The sequence below is a fragment of the Castor canadensis genome, chromosome 3 (genome assembly GCF_047511655.1).
Source record: "Castor canadensis chromosome 3, mCasCan1.hap1v2, whole genome shotgun sequence".
Taxonomy (NCBI): Eukaryota; Metazoa; Chordata; class Mammalia; order Rodentia; family Castoridae; genus Castor; species Castor canadensis.
Window position 1 is genome coordinate 171,992,493 of NC_133388.1, and position 22,923 is coordinate 172,015,415.

Here is a 22,923-nt window from a genome sequence, read left to right on the forward strand (position 1 = left end):
TATCAAGATAAATGTGAAGACTTAAGGTTTTATAGGTGATGTTTTGTTTATTATATTCACACAGAGAATGTATATCAAACATATTATAAAATATATGTCATAGAAAGAATTTATGAAAATATTTGCATGCCAAACATTTGATCTCATCTTTCCCCCTAGTACTAATGACAATCTCAGGTCCCCAGTGCATACAGAATAGCTTATATCAAAGTTTTTATTTCAAAATTGTTAAGTAGTTTCTTTATAAAGAGCTCAAACATGAAGCTGAGAGCAGTGGCTCATGTCTGCAATCTCACCTACTAGGGAGGTGGAGAGGGGAGGATTGTGGTTCAAGACCAGCCCATGAAAAAATTAGCAAGATCCTACCTCAAAGAACAAACTGGGTGGCACATGCCTGTAATCACAACTATGTGGGAGGAAGACGTAGGAAGACTGAGGTTCAAGGTTGGCCCCAGGCCAAAGCAAGAGACCCTATCTGAAAAATAACTAAAACCAAAAAGGGTTATAGGCATGGCTGAAGTAGTAAAGCTCTTGCCTAGCAAAAGCAAACATCCTGAGTTAAACACCAGAACTTCCCCCACTTCAAAAATGTTAAGTATTTAAAAAATGAAAAGACCCAACCAACCAACAAACAAAAAGAGTACAAGATAAAAATAGAACTGGAAAGGATGGAGTTCATAGTAGAGGACCATGATTATAGGATGAGTAATTTATACTATGATCTCCAAGGAATATAAAGCCATAAGTACTTTCAGGATTGTATAACATGAAATAACCCTAATATGAAAGATAGACATGAGACTGAAAAAAGTCAGAAATTGAATTTAAGATTGATTGCCATTACACTGGTGAGAGGTGATGAGGGTCTTGCTGCCCCTAGAAAAATAGGCTTTTATTATTCACAAAATTTAAATGTGTCTGTATTACTGAACATTATTTTTTACTTTCCTGCTTATTCTGATAACATTGCCTCCATATCTTTCTCTCTTGGTGAATATTCCTTTTTCATGCCAACCATGTTGCTTTATCAGGACTTGACAAATATGATACCTTTATATTACTATCTATGTCTTGACTTTAGGGATGGATGGGCATATGACCCTTACAAGTCCAGATGCTTACTATAGTAACTGCTTCAGGTTTGGGCCAATAAAATAACTTTTTGGGATTTTTCTACCTGGAACAAGAAAGAGCTCTTAATTGTCTGTAATTCTGAAAATGCTAATGAAATTCTGTGTTTCTGAGAGTATATGCTCTACTGCCAATGCCCCAGTGGAAAAAGCCAGGCTGCAGTTGAAGCAACTTATGCAAACACACAGAGGAAATTTTAAGTAGAAGATGAAGAGATTCTTGAAAAACTGTGAACTTATGCTTACAATGACCTATGAGAAAGAAGCCTCCCTGCTTTTTCTGATATTTGAATAGTAGAACAACAATTTCTGTTTTTATTTTTAGCAATCAGTTAGAGTTGGGTTTCTGTCACTTATAATCACAAGGTTGCTGACTAATAAAAATAGTATCGTGCAAAACGCAGGGAAGAAGTACTGATGATTCTTTTAAACATTGTTATAAAAAGAAAATTGGCATGAGACTGTTCCTAAAATACAACAGAATGGAAGTACTTAAATATTTAATCTTGAAATGACAAATGTGATGCTCCAACTTGAAAAAGAATGAGTATAGAAATTAGGAATGATGGTGTAAATAGAAAGTGAATGCCAGAACTAAATAGTGCATAGATTCACAGAGTATGCCTTTGACAAAGCAAGTGTGAAAGCATTTCTCAGTCTTAGGGGAATCACTTTCTACCACAATATTTTCATATGCTTTTTAAAAAAATGAAACCCGTTTGAGTTATCCTCATAGAAACAAAAAGGCAGGAAAGGAAACTGGTATTTTATTCACTACAAGTAAGAACTTTTGCCACAGATCAGTTCAAGGAAATTGCTGTGATTCTATGTAGTTAATTAGAAATTTTGGGGATAAAGTGGGCTTCCATTTGGAACTGTTGAATTCTAGGGCAGGAAGCAAATGCAATGTAGTCCTTCAGTGCATTCCTCTGACACTACATTAGCATTTTCCAGGCTATTTTACCCAAGAATCCACAATAATACTTAAAATGGTTATGTTATATAGACATAGATATATAAAGTCTTTAAGTATGGAGTAAGTTTAACTGAACATCAGCATTCTTTCTTATTAATAAGTTTGATTAAAAAATGTCCCAAATTCAAGAATCTTTAAGAAATGGCAGCGATTTAAAGTTATGTTAAACCCGATGTTTATAAAGACTACACTGATTTCTTTTTGGATTACAAATAGATGTGTTTTATATACTGAGTTCTTACCATCACAGGTTGGGAGTGGATGACTCCACCAGTGGTTCTTCTCACATAGAAGGGGTTCTTCATGGCTTAACCTGTATCCTGGATCACAGCTAAATGAAACAGTGGATCCAATGGAGAAATCATGACCATAGCGTCGGCCGTGGACAGGTGTGCCAGGGTCCAGACAAGAATATGTATTTACTGTAACACCTGTGAGACAAAGCAAAGAGTAAGCTTGATTTGCTGAAAATTATTCCTAGTTCTTAAAACAATTCTGAGTGATGTTTTTTACACATAAATTGATGTACTCATAGCTTCACTTTAAAAAATCCAGTGATTTATTTAACAGTTGTTTTGTTATTTTGTACCAGTAAGAATCAAATTTACCAATTAATATGTAAGAACTCGATGAAGATGTACAATTATCTATTAAATTTGTGTATCACTAAAAATTTTGTATATACATGTACACATAATGATCTTAGCAATAATTAACTTTACTTGAGCTGACTATATTCCAGTTACATTTCAAAATTTTTTCACTTAATCACTAAAAAGAGCACAAAGTACCATAGAGGCATTTCCACAACACAGTGGTCCAGTTTAGGACCACTGCTATAGGTATGATAAATAATTTTCCTTATTCTTCCTAAATGGGATATTTTAATAATAATAATCACTTCCATATTCTAATTGCACAGTAGCTAACATTATCAACATTATATATACTATTTAAATCACATTCACATGGGACAGCATTGTTTTGTAGTAGCTATTCAATTTAAAAATGAAGCAGAACAAACTATTTTAAAATGTAAAATAACACATATTTAAAACATATATAGGAAAATATATCTAAATGTTATTTTGCAGTGAGAAACTAAAATATAACAGATAATTTCATCTTCCACAAAACTATTTTTGTCTCTCAGTTCCTCTTCTCATATGATCAATATTCTCCTGTTCACCTGGCTTGGAAATCTTCATTCATCTTTGATTCCCCCTCCACTTCCATCACACAATATCTCTAAAATCTACCTCATTCAAAGTGATGTCATTTTTCACTTCCCTTACTCTATTCAAGGCTGTCATCATTTCAGGTCTATGAAACAAACAATAATATGTGGTTTCTCTTTGATCTTTGATGTATTTTATATAAAATTTTGCACATATATATTCATAAAACATGTCATCACATTGCTTTTATAGTCTCCTGCTAATGGAACCAAATGTCTAGTTGTCATTCTGAAATTTAATATTCCCAAATGGGATTCTGTTATTATTAATTTGCATTGTCTTCCAATAGTTATTCTTTATACTACTCAGGGAAGTCTCCTCACTAATTTTCTGCATTCTTTCACTTCCAGGAATCCTTCATTTGTGTCTGTGCGTCGTCTAACTAATCTTTAATATAATAACTTAGATCTCCTCTCTTAATGCTTGGCTTTCCCCAAATACTCTCATTCACATATAAATTTCATTATCTAAAATTCAAACCCTGCAGTAAAATCTTATGAAACTATGAGTATGGAGGCTGAAGAGGTGCTGTGCAATGCAAATAATGGTAAATTTTAATTTTTTCCATGTGAATTTAGTGGTTTCATGTTACTCTAATAATTTTGTGCTTCTTGACTCTGACTGCTGAGTAAAATAAAGCGATGCATTTCTTTCTTTTTTCTGTCTCTGTTCTGGGTTGATCTAGGAATCATGGAAAAAGTCTAAGGAAATCTTTCACAATTGATTGATAACTAAATAACACAAGGTAGAATTCAAGGCAATAGAAAAATATTTCCACTTCCAAAAATGAGAAACTGAAAAAGATCATGATGGATAGATATCAGCATATTAATAATACTTAATAAAATGCTAGTTTTTTAAAATTTAAATGCAATTGGTAGAGTAGTTTTAAAAGGTTCTTATTTTGACAACATACATGCGTTTTTCAGAAGTTCATGTTGACACTATACCAAGGAATAGTAAAAATCTCATTGTTCCTATCATTTCATGAAACTTAGTTTTTTCAAATAGTAAAAATTTCAAAATAAACTTTTCACTTATTTATTCTATGTAATAAAATTATTAGAACATTTTAAGTTGTGATTTTTTTCTTAGTACTTTTCCATATCAATCTTAAACCTAATAACTATTAGTTACATTTTACATTCTTTTAGATGTGCATCATTTTCTTTTTTTCATATATACTTTGTTTTTATTATTATTTTACGGGAGGTACGTTGTGACACTTACAGATTTCTTATAATATATCATAGTTGAATTCACCCCCTCCATCATTCTGCTTTATACACTCCCCCCATTCCTGTAATAGTTTCAACAGATCATATTTTTCGATTTACCTACAATGTGTACTGAATATTCCTGCCATTTTCACCCTCCTACCCACTTTCCTTGTATCCTCCTCCTTCCCACTGGTACCCATCACCCAGTCAGGACCTGTTTTGTCTTTCTGTTCTCTGTTCTTTTTAATAAATGACATTTTGCTTCTTTAAGATAGCTATGCAGGGAGTTTCATTGTGACATTTCCATGCATATATGTATTATAACTGGAATTGGTTCACCCTTTCTATTTTTCTCCTTTCTACCTTAGTTCCCTAGTCTATAACTATATCACCCTGAGTGTCCTGGGTCTTGTCTGATGTGTACCATTTTCCACAAATAAAACTTCAACTATATTTATACATGCACATAAAAATTATGCCTTAGATGATGAATATCTGGGTTAATAGGTTTGTTCTGTATCTGTTTATAATTTCAATATGTTATGCAGTATTTAGATATCCAAGAAAACTTTACACAGTGATCCCTGAGTGTCCATGGGAGATTGGGTACAGCAACCTCATGGATTTGTTTTTGTTTTTGTATTTCAAATAGTGCAACATAACAAACAGAAGTGATTTTTTGGAGAGGGGATCTATACTGAAACAAAAAATGGATTATGTTCCTAAAGCCTACTCTAAATTATTGTCATTCTAATTAATGTGTTTTGAAAACTATAAATAATCTTACTTTATTGGTAGAGTTTTTGCAATCACCCTGTTCTGAGGGGAAGTCAGAGTGCAGCAAAAAGTGACTCAGGAAAGGGAAGAAAATGGAAGCCTGGAGTGAAGCTATGGTGTTTTTGCAAGAAATTATTCTGGTAGGATTTCAGTCCACTGGGAAATCAAATTCTTTCCTCTTTCAATGACTTTTATTTTTCAAAGTAGAAATCCACAAAATGTCAAATATATTTTAAATTTTATTAACAATTTACTAAAGCTTTGTGAATGATTCATTAACAAAAGACAGCTTAGTAACCTTTAGCTAGGGAATTTATTAGCAACATGGCAAACAAAGAAGTTTTCTGTTTGTTTTTTGATAATCAAGAATTTGTGATGTTGGAAATTACTTTACAATAGTAAATAAACCACAAGGCTAATAGATTAAGAATAAGAGAAGGTTATTTCTTGTAAACTAATTTAAATAGAAGGTTACTGTCTCCTGTTAGATTCAACCAAATCATATCACTCATAAAACTCACCCTCCCTCAGTTCGTCTTTTGAGTCTCTAGCATTCAGTAGTAACTTGAACTATGTTACCTAGGACATAAGTGACAAGTTTGCTGACAGGAAGAATAGATTTGAGCCAAACTTCTATTTTTATACCTTATATGTTTAATTTTTGTAGAAAAATAAGATTTATCATTTGTTGATAGTGTTAGCCTTTATGCTGACACTTTGTAGGAATGGTTACATTTAATCCTTAAAATTGTCCTGAATCTGACACATGACAAAGACCAAATATTTTGGGCAGAATGGGATTGAATGTGATTTCCTGGGGAAAGAATGCAGCAGTGTGCTGAAAGAAAAGGCATCTGTATATTGATTTCCATTGATTGATTGTAAGAATTAATTCTGAAATTGATTTTTAAAGATGACTTCTCTGATTCAGTTTTTTTTCTTTTTTTTATTCATTTATTCATATGTGCATATACATTGTTTGGGCCATTCAGTTTTTTGTTGTTGTTTGTCTGTTTGGCAGTATAGAGGCCAAACTATACTATACTATATAGCAGGGTCTTTACCACTTGAAACACCCCACCAGCGTTTTAGTGGTTAGTATTTTTGAGATAAGGTCTCCTGAACTATTTCCTCGGGCTGGTCTCAAATTATGATCTCTCTTATGTCTGCCTCAGGAGTAGCTAGGATTGCAGGCATGAGTCACCAGCATGTGACTGATTGTTTTAATAAGTGCAAGGTAAACTAAAGGTTTCAGCTAAAACAGTTTAGTTCATTTGAATGTCCGAATATGTGTGAATTCTTTTGCTGTATTTTAGGGTAATGTTTAAAAATATACTTCATATTACAAAGCAGGAAATAAAGGAAGTTAAAATAATTAAATAATATTGTGGATAAGAAAGTTAAAAGAGAAAAAGCACTGAATATATCAATTATGGCTTTAAATACTCATGAATTCAGTGGTGGTATCTGTGGAAGACAGTTGTCCAACAATAACTACAAAGCTGTAAATTTCAGATGCAGAGATGTTTTTCATAAAGGTAAAAGGATCATAACACACTTGAATGGAAAAATAAATAATATAATCTCTGAGCTTGAAATAAAGATATTTTGCAACAGCCCTCTTACATATGCTGATATCCATCTACCAAAACTATCTTTCATGCAATATGGAAGTGCATTTCATTATAGAATTTGCATATGTGGATTTGTTCTCATATATGTGTATGTGTGTGCATGCACAAATACATTATATGGAATACACTAACAAGTGCATACACATGCAAGATGTTTACAAGTAAGAACAGATTTATGTCTGTATAAATCCTTGTATCAAATATTTTTAAAACTAGAAATCTTTTAGACTTTTTATATGCAATAGTGAACTTTTGAATGGGATTATTAGAAACTGATTCCAGCACTCTGAACTACAAACTTTGACTAGTTATGTTAATCACATTTGTAGATATATTTGAATTTTCAATGTTAATGTAATTTTTAATGTTTTACTGAAAATAAAATTGAATATGTTAAATGGAAAATACTTGCAATTCACATGAGCAAAATATGAAAGAATAATTGAATTTGTGGAGTAAATGCTGAAAGAATGGGTCATTGTTTATATGTATCTTAGAGTGAAATTTACTGCCTATTGTCTGCTTTCTAAAACTATCCAAAGTAATTGGTACATGATCTCATTTTAAAGAATTATTTGATACTTCTGACATTCCTTAGTCTTTCCTCCCAACATGTTGTTAGATAGATATTGTTGAAAAAATCTGTTGTAGAATTCACTAAAGTGCACACCTTATAAAGCATTAGCTGCCTGATAAATCAAAGAAAGCTTTAATTTTAAAAAGTAAATGAAGTTATTAGTTCTTTTAGTAACACAATGATAATACCAAATGTATGACAAACCAAATGGGGAAATAAAAATTATTTTTCAATTACTTACTTTCATAATGAATCTTGAAGCCATTATTGGAACGGCTATTGTCAGTTGTAAATAGAAGGTATATGAAATTACTGCTGCTGAATAGAAACTGGGGCACCTGGGTACCATTGTAAGATCCAAGCAAGGGTGACAGAAGGTTTGGCCCATCGTGAACTTCTAAGACATCATAATTCAGTTCAGTCTGAAATCTAGGATTAAGAGACATATGTCGATTAGAAGAACATGATCTGGGGAAAAAATCCTTTAAGTTGTCATTTCAATTACTTTTCAAATTTTTGACGATTTTATAATATTCTTTAGTTTACTAATATCTAAGATATCATTTCAAACACTGTCTTTTTTGTAAAGACAGAGCTCTTATTTCAGTGGAAAGTTTTCATTAAAAAGGTATGTGCATATACTTGTTCATAAGTGACATACCTTTCAAATATGGATTATTGTCGGTAAATAAGTGGCTGCTCACTAATTATGCATATTTTTGGAATCACCTTTAGTTGCTGTTTTCCTCTCTGTAGGAAACCATGTGATTTATGTTCATTTTCAATTGGATACCGAATCTCATCTGCATAGCATATCCATTTCAATTCTGACTTTCGCTTTATCATTTTTTGGACAAACTCATTTTGACCATTAAAGTTTTCATGTAGTTTGTATTTGAAAATGTTCTAATTGTATGTAGGGACAACTAATGATGATATAGTTGGTGTTTGCTAAGTGTCTTAGACTCTGTTGTTATCTACATTTAATCCTCCCTCTAACCCTACAAAATAGCTCCTATTATACCCTTCTTTAATATGAAAACTGAGGTAAAACCTCAGTTCTAAACAGAATTTATGTAGTATAAGACTATATTAAATGATACAAAGAGGCCTCAAAACTCAGTCAGTCTGATCCTAACTATACTATTTCAGTTGATTTATTGCAAGGTTTTTGGTATTGTTTTGTTTGCAACTTTTATGATATCACTATTTATTAATTGCAACAAACATGTTTATAATGCATATTTTAATGAAATGGCATTTTGTATTCTTTTACTTGCACTTCAAGATTAGACTACATTGTGAATCAGGAGCAGAGATGTAAACTGTGGAAACCTCCTGTGGACTTAGGCAAAGGCGAGCAACTTCTTGCCTTCTCATAGCTATCTAGAAGTCCAGGAAATTCTTTTCCTACTTTCATTAAGGTTTCCCTAAACATGTTTCAGTTCTGGCTTGTAGATGTTGAAAGGATGGCCCTCTCTGGGGATGGTGACACATGCCTGTACTCCCAGCACTCAGGAGGCTAAGGCAGGAGGATGATGAGTTCTAGGCCAGCCTGGACTACAAAGGGAGACTGTCTCAAAACAAAACAACACAAAACAACAACAACAAAAAAGCAAAACAAAACAAAACCTTTTCCCGTTTGAAATCTCTTCTAATTTTTAGAGAATTACTTTTACTCTCATGCCTGTCAGGCTTTTCCAGGACATAGTAAAAGAAGTACATTACTCTTCCAAATAAAACTCAAACGTGGTCAAAAAAATACCTAGAATTAATCAAATGAATAAAACAAATTATAAATTCTTCTTCATCATATCTGATCAACCTTTGATATGAATATGAATATGACATATGAGTAATCAATATGAAACATATAATTCAATGCTATGTAAGATATAACAATGAAGTATTTTTAAAATTTGGTCACTGTTATATTCTGTTAAGCATTATACTTAGAAAAATGTGTCAACTTTATAGATTTATTTTAGCTCTAATTTTGAAAATTGGAACATATTCTCCATAAGAAAAGATATAATATAGTATAGCAAGAGAAAAATTATAAGAACACACTAAGTGCTTTAAATGAATGATCAGACAATTAAGAATTGTGAATCTATTGTTTGGTTGTTTTGTAGTCAATCTATTGTGAATATTGAAACAGCAGTTTCACGATGATAGCTTTTCAGCTGACATAGTAAATTACAATGCATAAAGAATTGAGAATTACTTTGAATTAAAACATAAAGAGACATAGTTCTTAATAGAATAATAACTTTAGCTAGTGATATAAAGAACATTGTTCAGTAGCAAACAATATTTAAAAAGAAGAAAATCATACCAGAAAAATTAATCAAAGGAACTATAAAAATAAATTGAAATAACACACAAAATGCAATAAGATTATATGATGAATTTATTTCATTTTGTTTTTTAAGATAGTTTTATAAATTTCTCATGAACTGCCTCAGTCTACTGTGCATTTATAATATTTAGTTTATCATTTATAATAAAGAAAGATTATGGAATTTAGATGACTTTTAAAATGAAATTGAATTTCATCATATTCATTTTTTGTTGTCTTAAAAAATTATTCTGTAATCTAAATATATTCTGGTCAAACTGAAATAGTACTAAAACTTTTAAAAATCTCTGTGAATCTCATGCCAAAAGATTGTGGACAGGTGCTGAGGAAAGGAAATGAGTAAAAAGACAAGCTTTGGATAATTGAGAGAAAAAAATGAGTTTCTCTTATTCTGAGTTGGGAGCTGCCAGATAGTAAGACAATTTAGGAACTGTGGGAGGAAGTGACAGTAAAAATTCCTCTGTGGATCTGAGAATGAGAGTTATAAAATTCTTGGCTATATGAGGAACAGGTAAATAGTTGATGTTATTGTCTTGTTTTGCATTGATAAAAAGTCATATTTCTTATGATTTTATTAACTTAGGCTGTTTGATATAATTTCAAGAATTCAACTAATGACCCATATATTTGTAAGTAATATTGTTATTTTTTGTAGATTAATTCTAATCAATTAGTACATTTGTGAATATAGACAAAAAACTATGAAATAGCTGTCACCATCTTTGATTTTTCTTAAAATTTCATTTCAACCAAGTTAGTTTAAGCAATGGGAAAACAAGTGAGATACTTCTACAATAAATAAAACTCAGTACTTGCAATCAACTCCTATAAAAATACTATCAGAATAAAAGTAATTATTAAAGAATGAGAAGCCAGTGTCCTTACAAGAGCACTTCAAGAATCTGGTATGTGCTGGATATTTCCATGGTCTTCTTTTATCATAGATATAGTAGTATGGTAAAATAAAATATGTTGATATTATTCAGTATTTTCTAAAATACTGAAAATACCATTGATAAATTCTTCAGGCACTTTTACTCCTTATTCTTCTAGTGTTTGGGCTAATTAACAAGGAAAAGTTTTGTAAATGATTGGGATTAAGAAGCTATGAATTTTGCAATTTAGTTGAGAGGTAATTATAGATAAGGCATGAGACAGAGTTGACAAGTCTTGCTTGTCAAGGATGAAGCCAAAATCTTTGGATCTTGAGAACCATTCTTCATCCCAGGTCTAATCAGAGTTATCTCCAGGATTGGTTATTGAGTTTTGAACTCAAGGGCTCACATTTGCTTGGCAAGTGCTCTACCATACTCCCTGCCCTTTTTCCTTTTTGGTTATTTTTCAGGAGAGGTCCTACACTTTTTGTCAGGGCCAGCTTCAGACCACAATCCTCTTACTTCTCCTTCTCATTTAGTTGTCATTACTGGTAAGAACCATCATGACCAACTTTTTCTTTGATATAGGGTCTTGCTAACTTTTTTTGCCTGGGTGTCCTAAAATCACAATCTTAAGCCTATCTTTGGCTCTTATGTAGCTTAGATCCCAGGCATGAACCAATGTACCCAGCCTGATGATTATTTGTTGTCATTAGCAAAAAAGACAAATAAGTTTCTGGGATAAGAGATAGGACTGGAGACACAGATACAATTATTCCCTTGATGGCAACTCTTAAGACACCTTGGGACACTGATAATTTACTTAATTTTAAATTCTCCTGGATTTTTCAATAATCTTATTGGTTTTCCCTTGTATTATATTTTTTGAGAATTAAGGGAAGTGATATAAATAATAATCATAGTAATGATGAGAGATGTTAGCAGCTTCAGCTCTCATATGAGAGATGATTCTGAAAGAAGGAACCAGAGCCAGAAATGAGCAAAGGCATCCCCAGATGTTCTCAGACAATTTGAGGAAAGAATAGACTTCCTTCTGCATGGGTTTATGGATTTTTGTTTGGATATTAAAGCACAAAGACAAAACTGTCAGTATGGACACTGGGTGATGAACACTACCAACTACAAAGACATAATAAAATGTGAAATTTACATTATGACTCCTATTGTAAAACACTATTCAGTCCAAGACAGAAAATATGGAACTTATCACACACACATACAATACACACACATATATATATTCATTCACATAAAGCATGATATTAATTATGACAGATTGAGAAGTATACTTACCCTTCAAATGCAATTCTCTACATTTAATAAATTAAAAAAGATGGACTAAATCTGTATTATTGTCCAAATCAATAAAATATTGAAAGTTACTCAATGTGATTGATATTATGCTATATTGTGCATTCCAAAATGAACAGACTTCTTTGCAATGAGATAAAATTGATTAAATTGTGTGACTCCCTCATGGAACAGTGATATTAGATGAAGATTTGATAATGAATAAACGACATGCTTTTCAAGCTTTTTAAAGTTGCTATGGAAACACAATCCATGTTGACCACTGAAGAGCAGATATGGTTTTAACATAAAATAAAACAAACCCTGAAAATCTATTCCAAATTAAAAATGTATACTTTGCAAATATGCAGATCATTATTATGGGTTCAATTTAAGTATCCTTCAAAATCCACATGTTGAAATTTTAATCCTCAAAATGTGTCCATAAAGAAAAGGCCTTAAAGGAAATAATCAAGATAAAACAAAATATGAGTTGATGTGAGTCCAATATGACAGGTATCATTATAAAAAAAAAAGAGGAGTTTAGGATAAAAAATACACACAGAGAAGACCATGTCCAGATAGACAGAGAAGATGGCTATGTAAAAGCCAGTGAGAGGCCAAAAGAAAGAATCTTTTGACATTTTGATCTCAGAAATCTAGCCTCAGAACTGTGATAAAGTAAATTTCTTTTTTTAAAAATTTTTAAAAATTATTCATTTATTCACATGTGCTTACATTATTTGGGTCATTTCTTCCCCCTGCCCCTCCTCTCCTTACCTGTCCCCCCCTCACTTCCAGGAAGAACCTTTTCTGCCCTTATCTTTAATTTTGTTGAAGAAAAGACATAAGCATGATAAGGAAGACAAAGTGTTTTTGCTAGTTGAGATAAGGACAGCTATACAGAAACATTCCTAGCATTGCTCTCATGTACACATGTGTTGATTCATCTTTAACTTATCTTTATACTAGTTATTGATCCCCTTCTCATGTTAACCTCTCTCACCTTAAGGTTTCTGAATAAATTCCTGCTGTTTAAGCCTTCTGATCTGTGGTACTTTGTTATGGCAGCCCTAACAAGCTCACACATTTATAGTCAAGATGTGTAGGTCATAGTCAGGTAGGATGATGCCATAAGATATATTTAATTCCTTACACTTTTCAAAACAGAATCTGCTTTTATCATATAAATTTTAATGCTATCATAGATAGATTAAATCTGAGATGGGTTTCTTGAGTTATAAAAAGGTCCAGCTATGTTTGTGAAATTCAAACATTAGGCTAAAATCAAGATATGCTTCTGTATTTGTTTATTTATCATATTCTATTTTGATTTGTGTGTATTGATCAAATAATAGAACAGAAACTTCATTTTTTTACCTTTTTAAGTATCCAAAATTATAATCTATCATTATATGGATTACTTGACCAGCAATATTAATTCTATAATGGGAAAAATGTCAATTGTTCTGTCATTAATACACACTGACAAGCTAGCCATTTTTAGGACTTGTAAATTGATTTCCTGGATATTGAGTTTATATATCTTGGGTGGCAATAAGGTATCAATTTGAAATTATTTATAGCACTTTGCCTCTTAAAACATACAAAGAGAATTCACAAGCTCTTCAAAATATGGGACAACTAAACTAATTAAATTAAAGGTTGCATGTTTGTGTCTCAGTATTATACATGTACTTAAAGCAAAAAGGTTACTCTTGCATATTTCAATAGTATGGATACAGCATTAAACAAATAGAAAATTAACTTGACAGCAGGTGGAAGGGTCAAAAAGTGGTAAGTGATTCATAACATTCAAAGCACAATTGACTATTATAATAAAATTATACTCTGATTTGGTAAAAGAAATACAATGCCAGCTATTCTTTTATATAACCTTTTCTTTAAAGGTAGAAAAATATTTGCAGAGACCTTTCAAATGTAATTTTGATAGAGTGTCCAGGTTCAGCTTCAATCACCCACTCACAGTTCAAAGAGTCTTTATAGTATCCTGGCCATCCTGGTGAGAGAATCACTCCACTTGGAGCTGAAAAATGGCCGCCACATGGAGCTGAAAAATACAATCAGAGAAGAAGTAGAACTTTTAGAATATGTTGTAAAAATTATTTTTAATACTAACTATAATACTAAATGAACTTCTTACTACACCTATTATATGTTAGTTAATTCTTTTTCATTATCATATTATTGTACTGGGGGTACATTGTGGCATTTACAAAAGTGCTTACAACATATCACAATTGAATTCACCACCTACATCATTCTCCTTTATTCCCTCTTTCCCCATTCCTGAAATAGCTTCAACAGGTCTCATTTTTCTATTTTTATATATGAGTACATAATATTTCTATATATTCACCCTCCTACACCCTTTCCTTATATTCTCCCACCTCTTACTGTTACCAATGCCCAGGTAGTACCTGTTTTACATTCTAGTTCTGTTTTATAAAAATGAATTTTTTTCTAGAGTTACTTATACTATTTTTGTTCTTTATTGTTGTGCTGGGTTGGGGTACATTGTGGCATTTACATAGGTTCTTACCATGTATCAGATATATCATACATGAATTCACCTCAATCAATCTCTTTCATCCCTCCCTCCCCTGATTCCTGGAGTAGTTTCAACAGGTATCATTTTGGATTTACTTACATGTGTACACATTTTTTGTACTATATTCACCATCCTGCCTCTTTTCCCCAACACCTCCCCCCTCTCACCAGTGCCAGTTTAAGATATCTGTACAGAGAGTTTCACTATGATGTTTCCATGTGTATATGTATTCAGGCTATTTTTGAGTGTAAAGTCACATCTAGTCAAATTACTTTTGTTATTCAATGATTATTGTCCCTTATAAAGATATTTCGTTTAAAAACTGTGACATAGCTACACTTAGCATGTCATTCAATAAACTGATCACTCTCCAGTCTGAATAATTTTCCTTAAATACACTGTGTGTCTCCATCATGTTCTTAATCTTCAAAGCTTAAAAAAGCTTAAATTTTTAGCTTTGATTTTGCCCTGTTTCATCTCTCATCCATGAAATCAAACCCTGCTAATTCATTCTACCTGCTATCTCAAACTTTCAGCTTCACTTTTTCCAGAATCACTAGTATAATTAAGGCCTTTTTCAATTTAGCAACTTTCCCTTTGTCTCATTTGTTAACTTATCTCTTGCTTCCATGTAGTTGTCAGAGTAATGTCCTTCAAATTATAGATTCATCATACTGTTTCTTAGACATGTATTCACTTTCTTAGACATGTGTTTTGATGCCTTTTCTTTCTGACATCAAATTTAAACCCTCTGCTTATCATTATAATTATTATTGTTTTTTATCCCTTTGCATTTCCTTTAATTCAAACATAATTGAAACTTCAAAATTATCACTGCAGTTACAGTAAATTCCAGTGATTTGGTCACTTAGTATAAACATCTAATCATGGGGATGGATACACCAACATGCAGAGAGACAAACTTGCTAAAGTTCCTAAGGCTTGAAAGTCTCAAAAGCACTTTCTAGTAAACTTTTTCAAAAGAAGACCTCAAAACTAATCTTATTCCATCATGTCCTGTATTGGTAAATGAAATTATCATCCATCCATTTGCATAAATCAGAAGGCTCGAAGTATTTGTTTTCATACTTACATTATCCTTGCATTTATTCCCATAGCCAACTCATCCTCAAGTTCATTCTTGTTTCTCTATCTTTATGACTCACATTTAGTTTATATTACTACAATCTCATCCCTTGAGTACGGAAATACTTTCCTAACTGGTCCCCATAGTCACACTATCTTCCATGCTCCAGCCAGAGCATTTTTTTTAATCCACAAATTTTATCATGCTCTTCAATGGCATCTTTCTGCTTTGACCAGTAAGGCCCTGCATAATGCAGCCATTGCCTTGGCTCTGAACTTTTCTCCTTCACTCTTTTACAGCTCAACTGCATTAGCTTGCTTTACTTTCAAGAGGTACATAAAGCCACGAGAAAAGTAGCAGAGTTTCTGCAATGCAGAAAATATGAAGAAAGCAAACGTACAGTGGATCAGAATTTCAACACATTGTAGACTATTCTGTATGGCTTACACCTTCATATCTTTAAAAAAATCATTTAATCTTTATTCTGTGTGTATGTTTTCCCTTCTTTACCTATTTCTTTCTTCCTATTTTATCTTAAAGAATTTTAAAACTTATTGTTCTGGATATTTTTATTCCTTGTTATTCTTCAAATAACTTGAACTAGCCTCCCCCCAGAATAAACATATATAATTTGACCTGTGAATTAACCATCAATATGAAATCTCCATTTGAATAAGGTCTGTTTTGTTTGTTTGAAACTGCATCTCTATTTCCATCAGGGTGGCTTCAAACTTGCAATTCTCCTGCCTCACTCTACCTAGTGCTGGCATTGTAGGCATGTACCACCATTCCCAGCTTGAGTATGTTCTATGTGAAACTGCCAAAGTTGCTATTTGTAGGTAATTGAACTTTCATTTAAAAATCCATAAATTTTCTTCCTTAGCAAAATTTAATTTTCTATTCTGAAAAGCTTTTAAAGACCATTTTTTTAAGAGGATTATTTGGTCTTTCTAATTATGATGACACATGGTTAGGTTTCCTGTAGGGTTGTTATATATCTCAAAAATAAAATTATGTGAATAGTTGTCATTTAAATTAACATATTTTAGAAGACAAAGCTAACTATTTTAGTGAGAGAAAGGTCTGAAACATGGAACACTTCTGGCAGAAGTCTTTATTATGCCATAAACTCACATTGTTCTAGGAATGTACGTGTGCATTCAGTCTAATCATCATTAAGTGAAGTAATTAGTCATAAAATTAACAACTGAATAATGGGCCATAAAGGATTAAAAAGTAAAGTAAAATGATGCACTTCGACTAGCCCTTCAGACCTATGTGTGATGGAGACAGCAGGCTTGAAAAGGAGAGAGTAACATAAAGTTGGGTCTCTGACTGCTTTCTGAATGGTGGGTGTGCGGAATGGTGGCTCCTACTTAGGACATTTTCTGAAGTAGCTTCTTTCTTCCACCTATAGGGCAGAAACTCTCCAAAATATTATTTCAAAAGTATGGGAACAGACTCATCAGAAGGTATGAAGTCTAAGAGGAGAGAGATTTGCTCATATGGGTCATTCAGAAAAATATGACTGATCAAAATGGCTCTCAGGTATATGGAAGGAAAAGAAAGTTAGGGTGCAGTGACAGAAGAAGAGCACACGAAGTGGACAAAGCATAGGAAAAATGGAGGAACCAAGTATCAAGAAAACATTAAAGCAGAAAAGAAAAACAGCTGCAGATAATCTGGTCAAGGTAGAAAGCAGAATACAATTAGCAAAAAAAGGTGTGAGTTTGAAACAAAGAATAATAATATTAATAAGAAAAATGGCATTTGAAAAAAACCAAATTGCAGAATGAATAACAATACAAATCTTAGCTTGCTCTATCCACATACTGCCTGTATTACTTAATTTTCTGTAACTAGACTCACTTTTAAGTTAAATAACATCTCTTGACTTGCCCTGAGCTAAAATGTCAATAAAACCAAAGATTTTATGTGCCAACTGCATTATTTCTGAATGCTTGAAAACATATTGTATTTATTACAACTCAAAAAATGCTTACACATGTTACACCTAAAATGAGCTCGTGTCTCTAGATGTAAAGGTGCTTGCTACACTTAAGAAAAGATTACTCTGAGAGACAGTAATTATCTCTGACTGAACAAGGAAACACTGGAATATATACATAAAACAGAAAAGAGACTGAGACCATATAAGTTATATTCAAAGTCTCCCGCATTCAATCACTTACTCATTTATATTTCAGTTAATACTAGCACTTACTGAATGTATCCTATACTCCAGGTGTGTGTGTTAACATGTGGTCTTCATTATTTTATACAATGAGAAAAATAATTCAGCCTGATAGAAATGTTATAAAGAATATAGGTAATTTGCACATTAGTGATTAAGGATTTGGAAAGAGGCAGTCTGAATCTAGAAATTCTTTCCAAAAGTCATTAAGTTACTCAGTCTTCTTTTCCTCACACAATTGTGGTTCAAAACACAATAATGCAAAAATAAGTAAACAAAAGTGCAGAAATATCAACAAACTGTAAAATGTGCTAAGTTCTTTGATGGAATTATGCTCGTGGTATAAGACATAAACAAAGGCTTCATAGACAGTATCTGTTCAATTTTAGTTTTCAAGGATCAGTCAGAGTTCACCAGGAAGAAAAGAGAATGATGTTGTGAATTAATTGAGGGTCGAGTCAGCATAATATTTTTGAGTATTACTAGTACATTTTTTGGAGGACCAAGAAATGATAAATGATGGGAAATATTAGAACAAGACTTGTCATGCTATTTATGGAAAGTGATTCCATAAGCAACTGAAGATGTATAGACAAAGGATGCATATCAGTATACATACAAAGGATATGGGTTTCATTTAAATAGAACTTGTATGCAAATGGATTAGAGAGAATGCACTTGGAGCTTGTGAGATCATTTATGAGATTGTGAGCAGTTATGTAGGAGAGGCCTACTCAGATTCTGAAATAAGGCTTTTATAACCAGGAGCTGAGCATAAGCTATTTAGAGGTGGAGGAAAAAGCACTTAATGATGACATGACACAAGAGCGAGCAAGGTGCTGGAGCCAAAACTCATCCTTGGGTCGTTGTCATATGCAACAGGATGTATGATGATTGCATTCACCAAAACTGGGAAGAAAAAATAGAGGAGATATATGTATAGGAAGTCAATGATATTCAGTACTGAGGTTGAAGGTTTGGAATGAAGACATGCCAAAAGAAGTAACAGAAAATAAAATTGGGAGCTCTTGTCTCCCTACCTCCCTTGATGTACAGCATTTACTTTAGAGAATTTATATATTCTTTCTCTGTTCTTTTGAGATGTAAATCTCCCAGACTCACTAGTTGTAGAACCCTAAATCTCTTTCTCAATAACCTGGGAGCCATCCCTTTGAAATACAATCAAAAGTCCCTCCATTCTCTATAAAAGGTAGGAACTTAAAGTCAATAAATTACAATTAGCAAACACAATGACTTAATCTCCTTCCCTCTAACATCCACTAGTAGTTTTCTAATAGTTCATCTTAGTGCTAAATCCTTTTCTTTCTTCCACAGATATTAAGTCCAATTGCTCTTACTATTGCAATAATCCTAAATAAAGTTTATCTTGCCTGCTTAACTCTGTTGAAAATTTTCCTTAATATATTCAAAAACTGGTTCAAAGAAACTAACCTATTGATAAAACAGCCTTAGTTCTTCTAGCCTTCCAAGACCCAAGATGACAATGCCTCTGTCTGCCATTTCAACATCTGACTTCTGCATAGCATTGAAGGTCATTTCCACTTCAGCTAACAGGTGACTGCCTAGCAATTTCTACTATATATTTCTACTATTTCATCTAGACAATTATAATACTTTGCAGTGTAGAATTTGCTTATGAATTATTTACTTTTAAAAATAATTCTGCACTATAAACTGCTATGTTCCTTATTTTGCTAGTTTTCAGATGGAGAAAATTCATGAAACACGATTTGATCAAGAACACATGCCTAGGTAGTGGAAAAGTTGAGACTCAAATTAAAATCTTCTCGTTTAAAGTTAGGAACCACTTCCATGATACATTTATTCAAATAATTTTACAAGAAATACATTTACTTAAGTGTTTCTTACTCTGTTTAACACAGGTTTAGTGAAGACAGAGGTAGACTGAAGGTTAGGAGGCTAGAATATTCAGTCCAAATACTTTTAGCATAAATTTGAGGATCTAGACAATGCATTTTTAAGTGCTTTCTTGCCAGTAAACTCTTTTTATCTTTCTATTAATTAGTAGATATTTACTTCTGCTATCTATAATATGCTAGCTGTTGCAAAAAATATCTATATGACATTTTATCTTCCTTCAAGAGACACAATTTTTCAAAGAAGACAGAAACAACAAACATGAAATATAAGTACATATTTGAGCTGAGTAGTGAGTCTGGAAACAAAGAAAAGAGAAGTAATACCTCAGAGATAGGAAGAAAAACTTCCTGAAGTAGTGTTGTCATAAGGATCAATAGAAGATAGGTTTAGAGAGAGAGAGAAAAAGAACAGAGGCAGGAAGTGAGAAATAGTAACTTGAATAGAGAAAGTCAAGTTTTTGGTTGCTTCAGTTTACAGCTAGTGGAGGAATAAGAAGGGAAAATTCATGGTTTTGTGCAGTGATTACTGCTTGCAAAGACTTTAACACCAGTAGATACCTAGAGAATTTGTTAAAATGCTGATTCCCAAAATGCCCCTCTAGCAATTATAAAAATGGGACTCAGAAATCCTCAAGTTTAAAAAGACCCCCTATCCTGATCCTTATTTTACTCAAAAGATGCAGTGTGTTTTAAGACTTACATGAAAGAGTTCAAAGCACTTTACACTGCATTCAGATAAAATTCTCTTGAATAAAAATGGTACGGAAGTCTGTTATTTTACAGCAGGAGATGCTCTTCCTTATAAGAAATGGCAGGGAGGTGCTCAGAAAGGGGTTGAGGACTCTGAGAGATGGATTTAAAAAACAGAATGTCTGGTAATGTATGGACTAGAAAGCAAGTATTCTAGTAAGCCAGGGATCCTAGGGCTAGGACATTCCATGCGGGGTGATTAAGATGGGTGAACCCCCTGCCAGTCACCTTCCAGGAGAAAGATTATCTACACATGAATGTTTCCTAGCTTTTGCTTCATGTTTTCTATAAATTGTGACACTGTTATAAGCAAGGTAAGAGAGAGATTGAGAATTTTTTTTCAACCCAGTTTTGGCCAAAACTGCACGTAGGTTCATTTTTCCATTTCTATATAAATTATGTCACTTTCTCTTTATGAAGTGCATATTTGGATGCTGAGTCAGGACTTCGGCTGAGGGCCTCTTACAATATTAGCGCTTTTTTTGATAGATAGTCTTTCTTTTCTTTACCTTCCCTTCCCTTCCCTTGCCTTCCATTTCCCTTCCCTCCCACTCTTTCCTTCCTTGCTTCCTTCCTTCCTTGCTTCCTTTTCTCTCTTCTTCTTCCTTCAGTTGCTTTAAGGTTATAGATATGGTAACCACCAGCACTCTCTAATGTCTGTATTTGGGGTTGAATCTAAGATTTAAAAAAAAAGGAAGTATTACATTCAGGAATTAAGAGCTAAAATACAAGGGCTTGAGTACCAGTTCTGTGCTTCCTTTCACTTCCATAGCCCCCTTTGCTCCTACTTTATATTTAGCTACAGGCAAAATCCTGCAGATGGCTATTAAATAAATTTCCATACTGTAATCCTCCAGGAAACCTGAAATTCAATATTGCATAAATGTGTAACTGAAAGAGGGGTTCACTCTTACATATAAATGTGCATGTATGTGTGAAAACACATTCTATTAGAACCACAAATCAGTTCTGATGTATGAATCAGATTGTTGCTGCAATTGTTTTCTCAAAAGAACTATTTGCAAAGAGAATGTAATGTCTGTGAATGAGAATAACTTCTTTCCTCTGAGGCTAATTGAGATTCAAAGGAAAACCCCTCATCCTCAAAGGGAAAGTTCATCAGGCATGCAAGTCCAGCCTGGTCTCCAAATAGTTTTCCAGGGACTTCAGTTCCATCCTATTCATTCAAAGAATTTTCTCAGGTATCTCACTAGGGAGTAGCAAGGAGCATGAGGCATAGCAATTCATGGAGTTCTATTCTGATGGCAAGGAAATTCTTGCTTGAATAAGCATTTGATAGAACATTTTTAAATTGGTAGAGCAAAAACGGAAGATAGTTTCTTTCTGTTTTTCTGACTAGAGCCTTCAAATAGTCACTGCCAAATCTTCCACTCCTTAACAAATGTGTTGGGAAGATACTTTAACTTTCTAATCACTTTAAGTATTAAAAAATGTGGTCCAGTCCAATTTAAAAGTCTCTCATACTCTCCAGCCAACCACCCCATCCAAAATGTGTCTTTGGCTAGTGGCCAGAGAGACTTGGAGGATGGGAAGAACATGCTGAGGCAGAACCACTTGTTCTATTCATTTAGTACTTGGAGTAGAGAGGACATTGTCTCTGCTTCACATCCCATCTCTTAACTTTACTTTGAGCAACATTTTCTGTGATGACTTAAGGTGAGTATGAAGATCAGGTTTTCATAGTCATCTCTTGGTTGTCTGATAACTCTGACTGTTTAAATTTTACTGGTGCCTTCCTTTTTTCATGTACTATAAATACTTATTTTCCATGAGGATAAAAAAATGAGTTATTCTGCAAGTCCAACAGAGAAGTGGCTTGTAATCTCATGAATCCCTGACAAGGGAAACTCAACCTTTTCTACTTACTTCCCTGGTCCCATCCTGTCAGTAAACTTTATGGTCTTCTCTTCTTGGATTTTCTTTATTTGGTAGCCAAGCCCAGGTACCTTCTTTTGTATTCATTTTATACAAATGAAACTCAAGTCAAACTGTTTGAATTAAACAACTCTCCTGTCTCCACCCTGCCAGCTCTTCACTAATTTCTTTTCTCTTAGCCAATGGACATAGAAGGAATATCTACAAGCCTACTGTATGAAGACATATAAACCTGGGCATTCTAGTTCATCTTTTGCACTCTAGTTTCTCCATTCTCTATAAGCAAATCTCCTTCAGTCTTTTCCCTCAAAGCTTAAAGATGAGGAGAGTAACAGCCTTGCCTCCTGTAAGAAGATAAATGAAAAACTGAACAATTTATGGCTCCAAAGTTACAGACAGATATATACAGAAAGATAGATATCA

At 33.0% G+C, this 22,923-nt stretch overlaps 1 protein-coding gene across 6 annotated transcripts in view; it reads right to left on the reverse strand.

Moving 5' to 3' along the window:
- Window positions 1–22,923, reverse strand: part of Csmd3 (CUB and Sushi multiple domains 3) — a 1,205,819-nt gene that overhangs the window by 406,523 nt on the left and 776,373 nt on the right. For all 6 annotated transcript variants that reach the window (XM_074069090.1, XM_074069089.1, XM_074069088.1 and 3 more), the window contains 3 exons: window positions 14,033–14,171; window positions 7,794–7,981; window positions 2,349–2,537 (listed from right to left, as the gene is read on the reverse strand). In XM_074069090.1, the coding sequence (XP_073925191.1) occupies window positions 2,349–2,537; window positions 7,794–7,981; window positions 14,033–14,171 (516 nt within the window). The remainder of the gene's footprint in view (window positions 1–2,348; window positions 2,538–7,793; window positions 7,982–14,032; window positions 14,172–22,923) is intronic.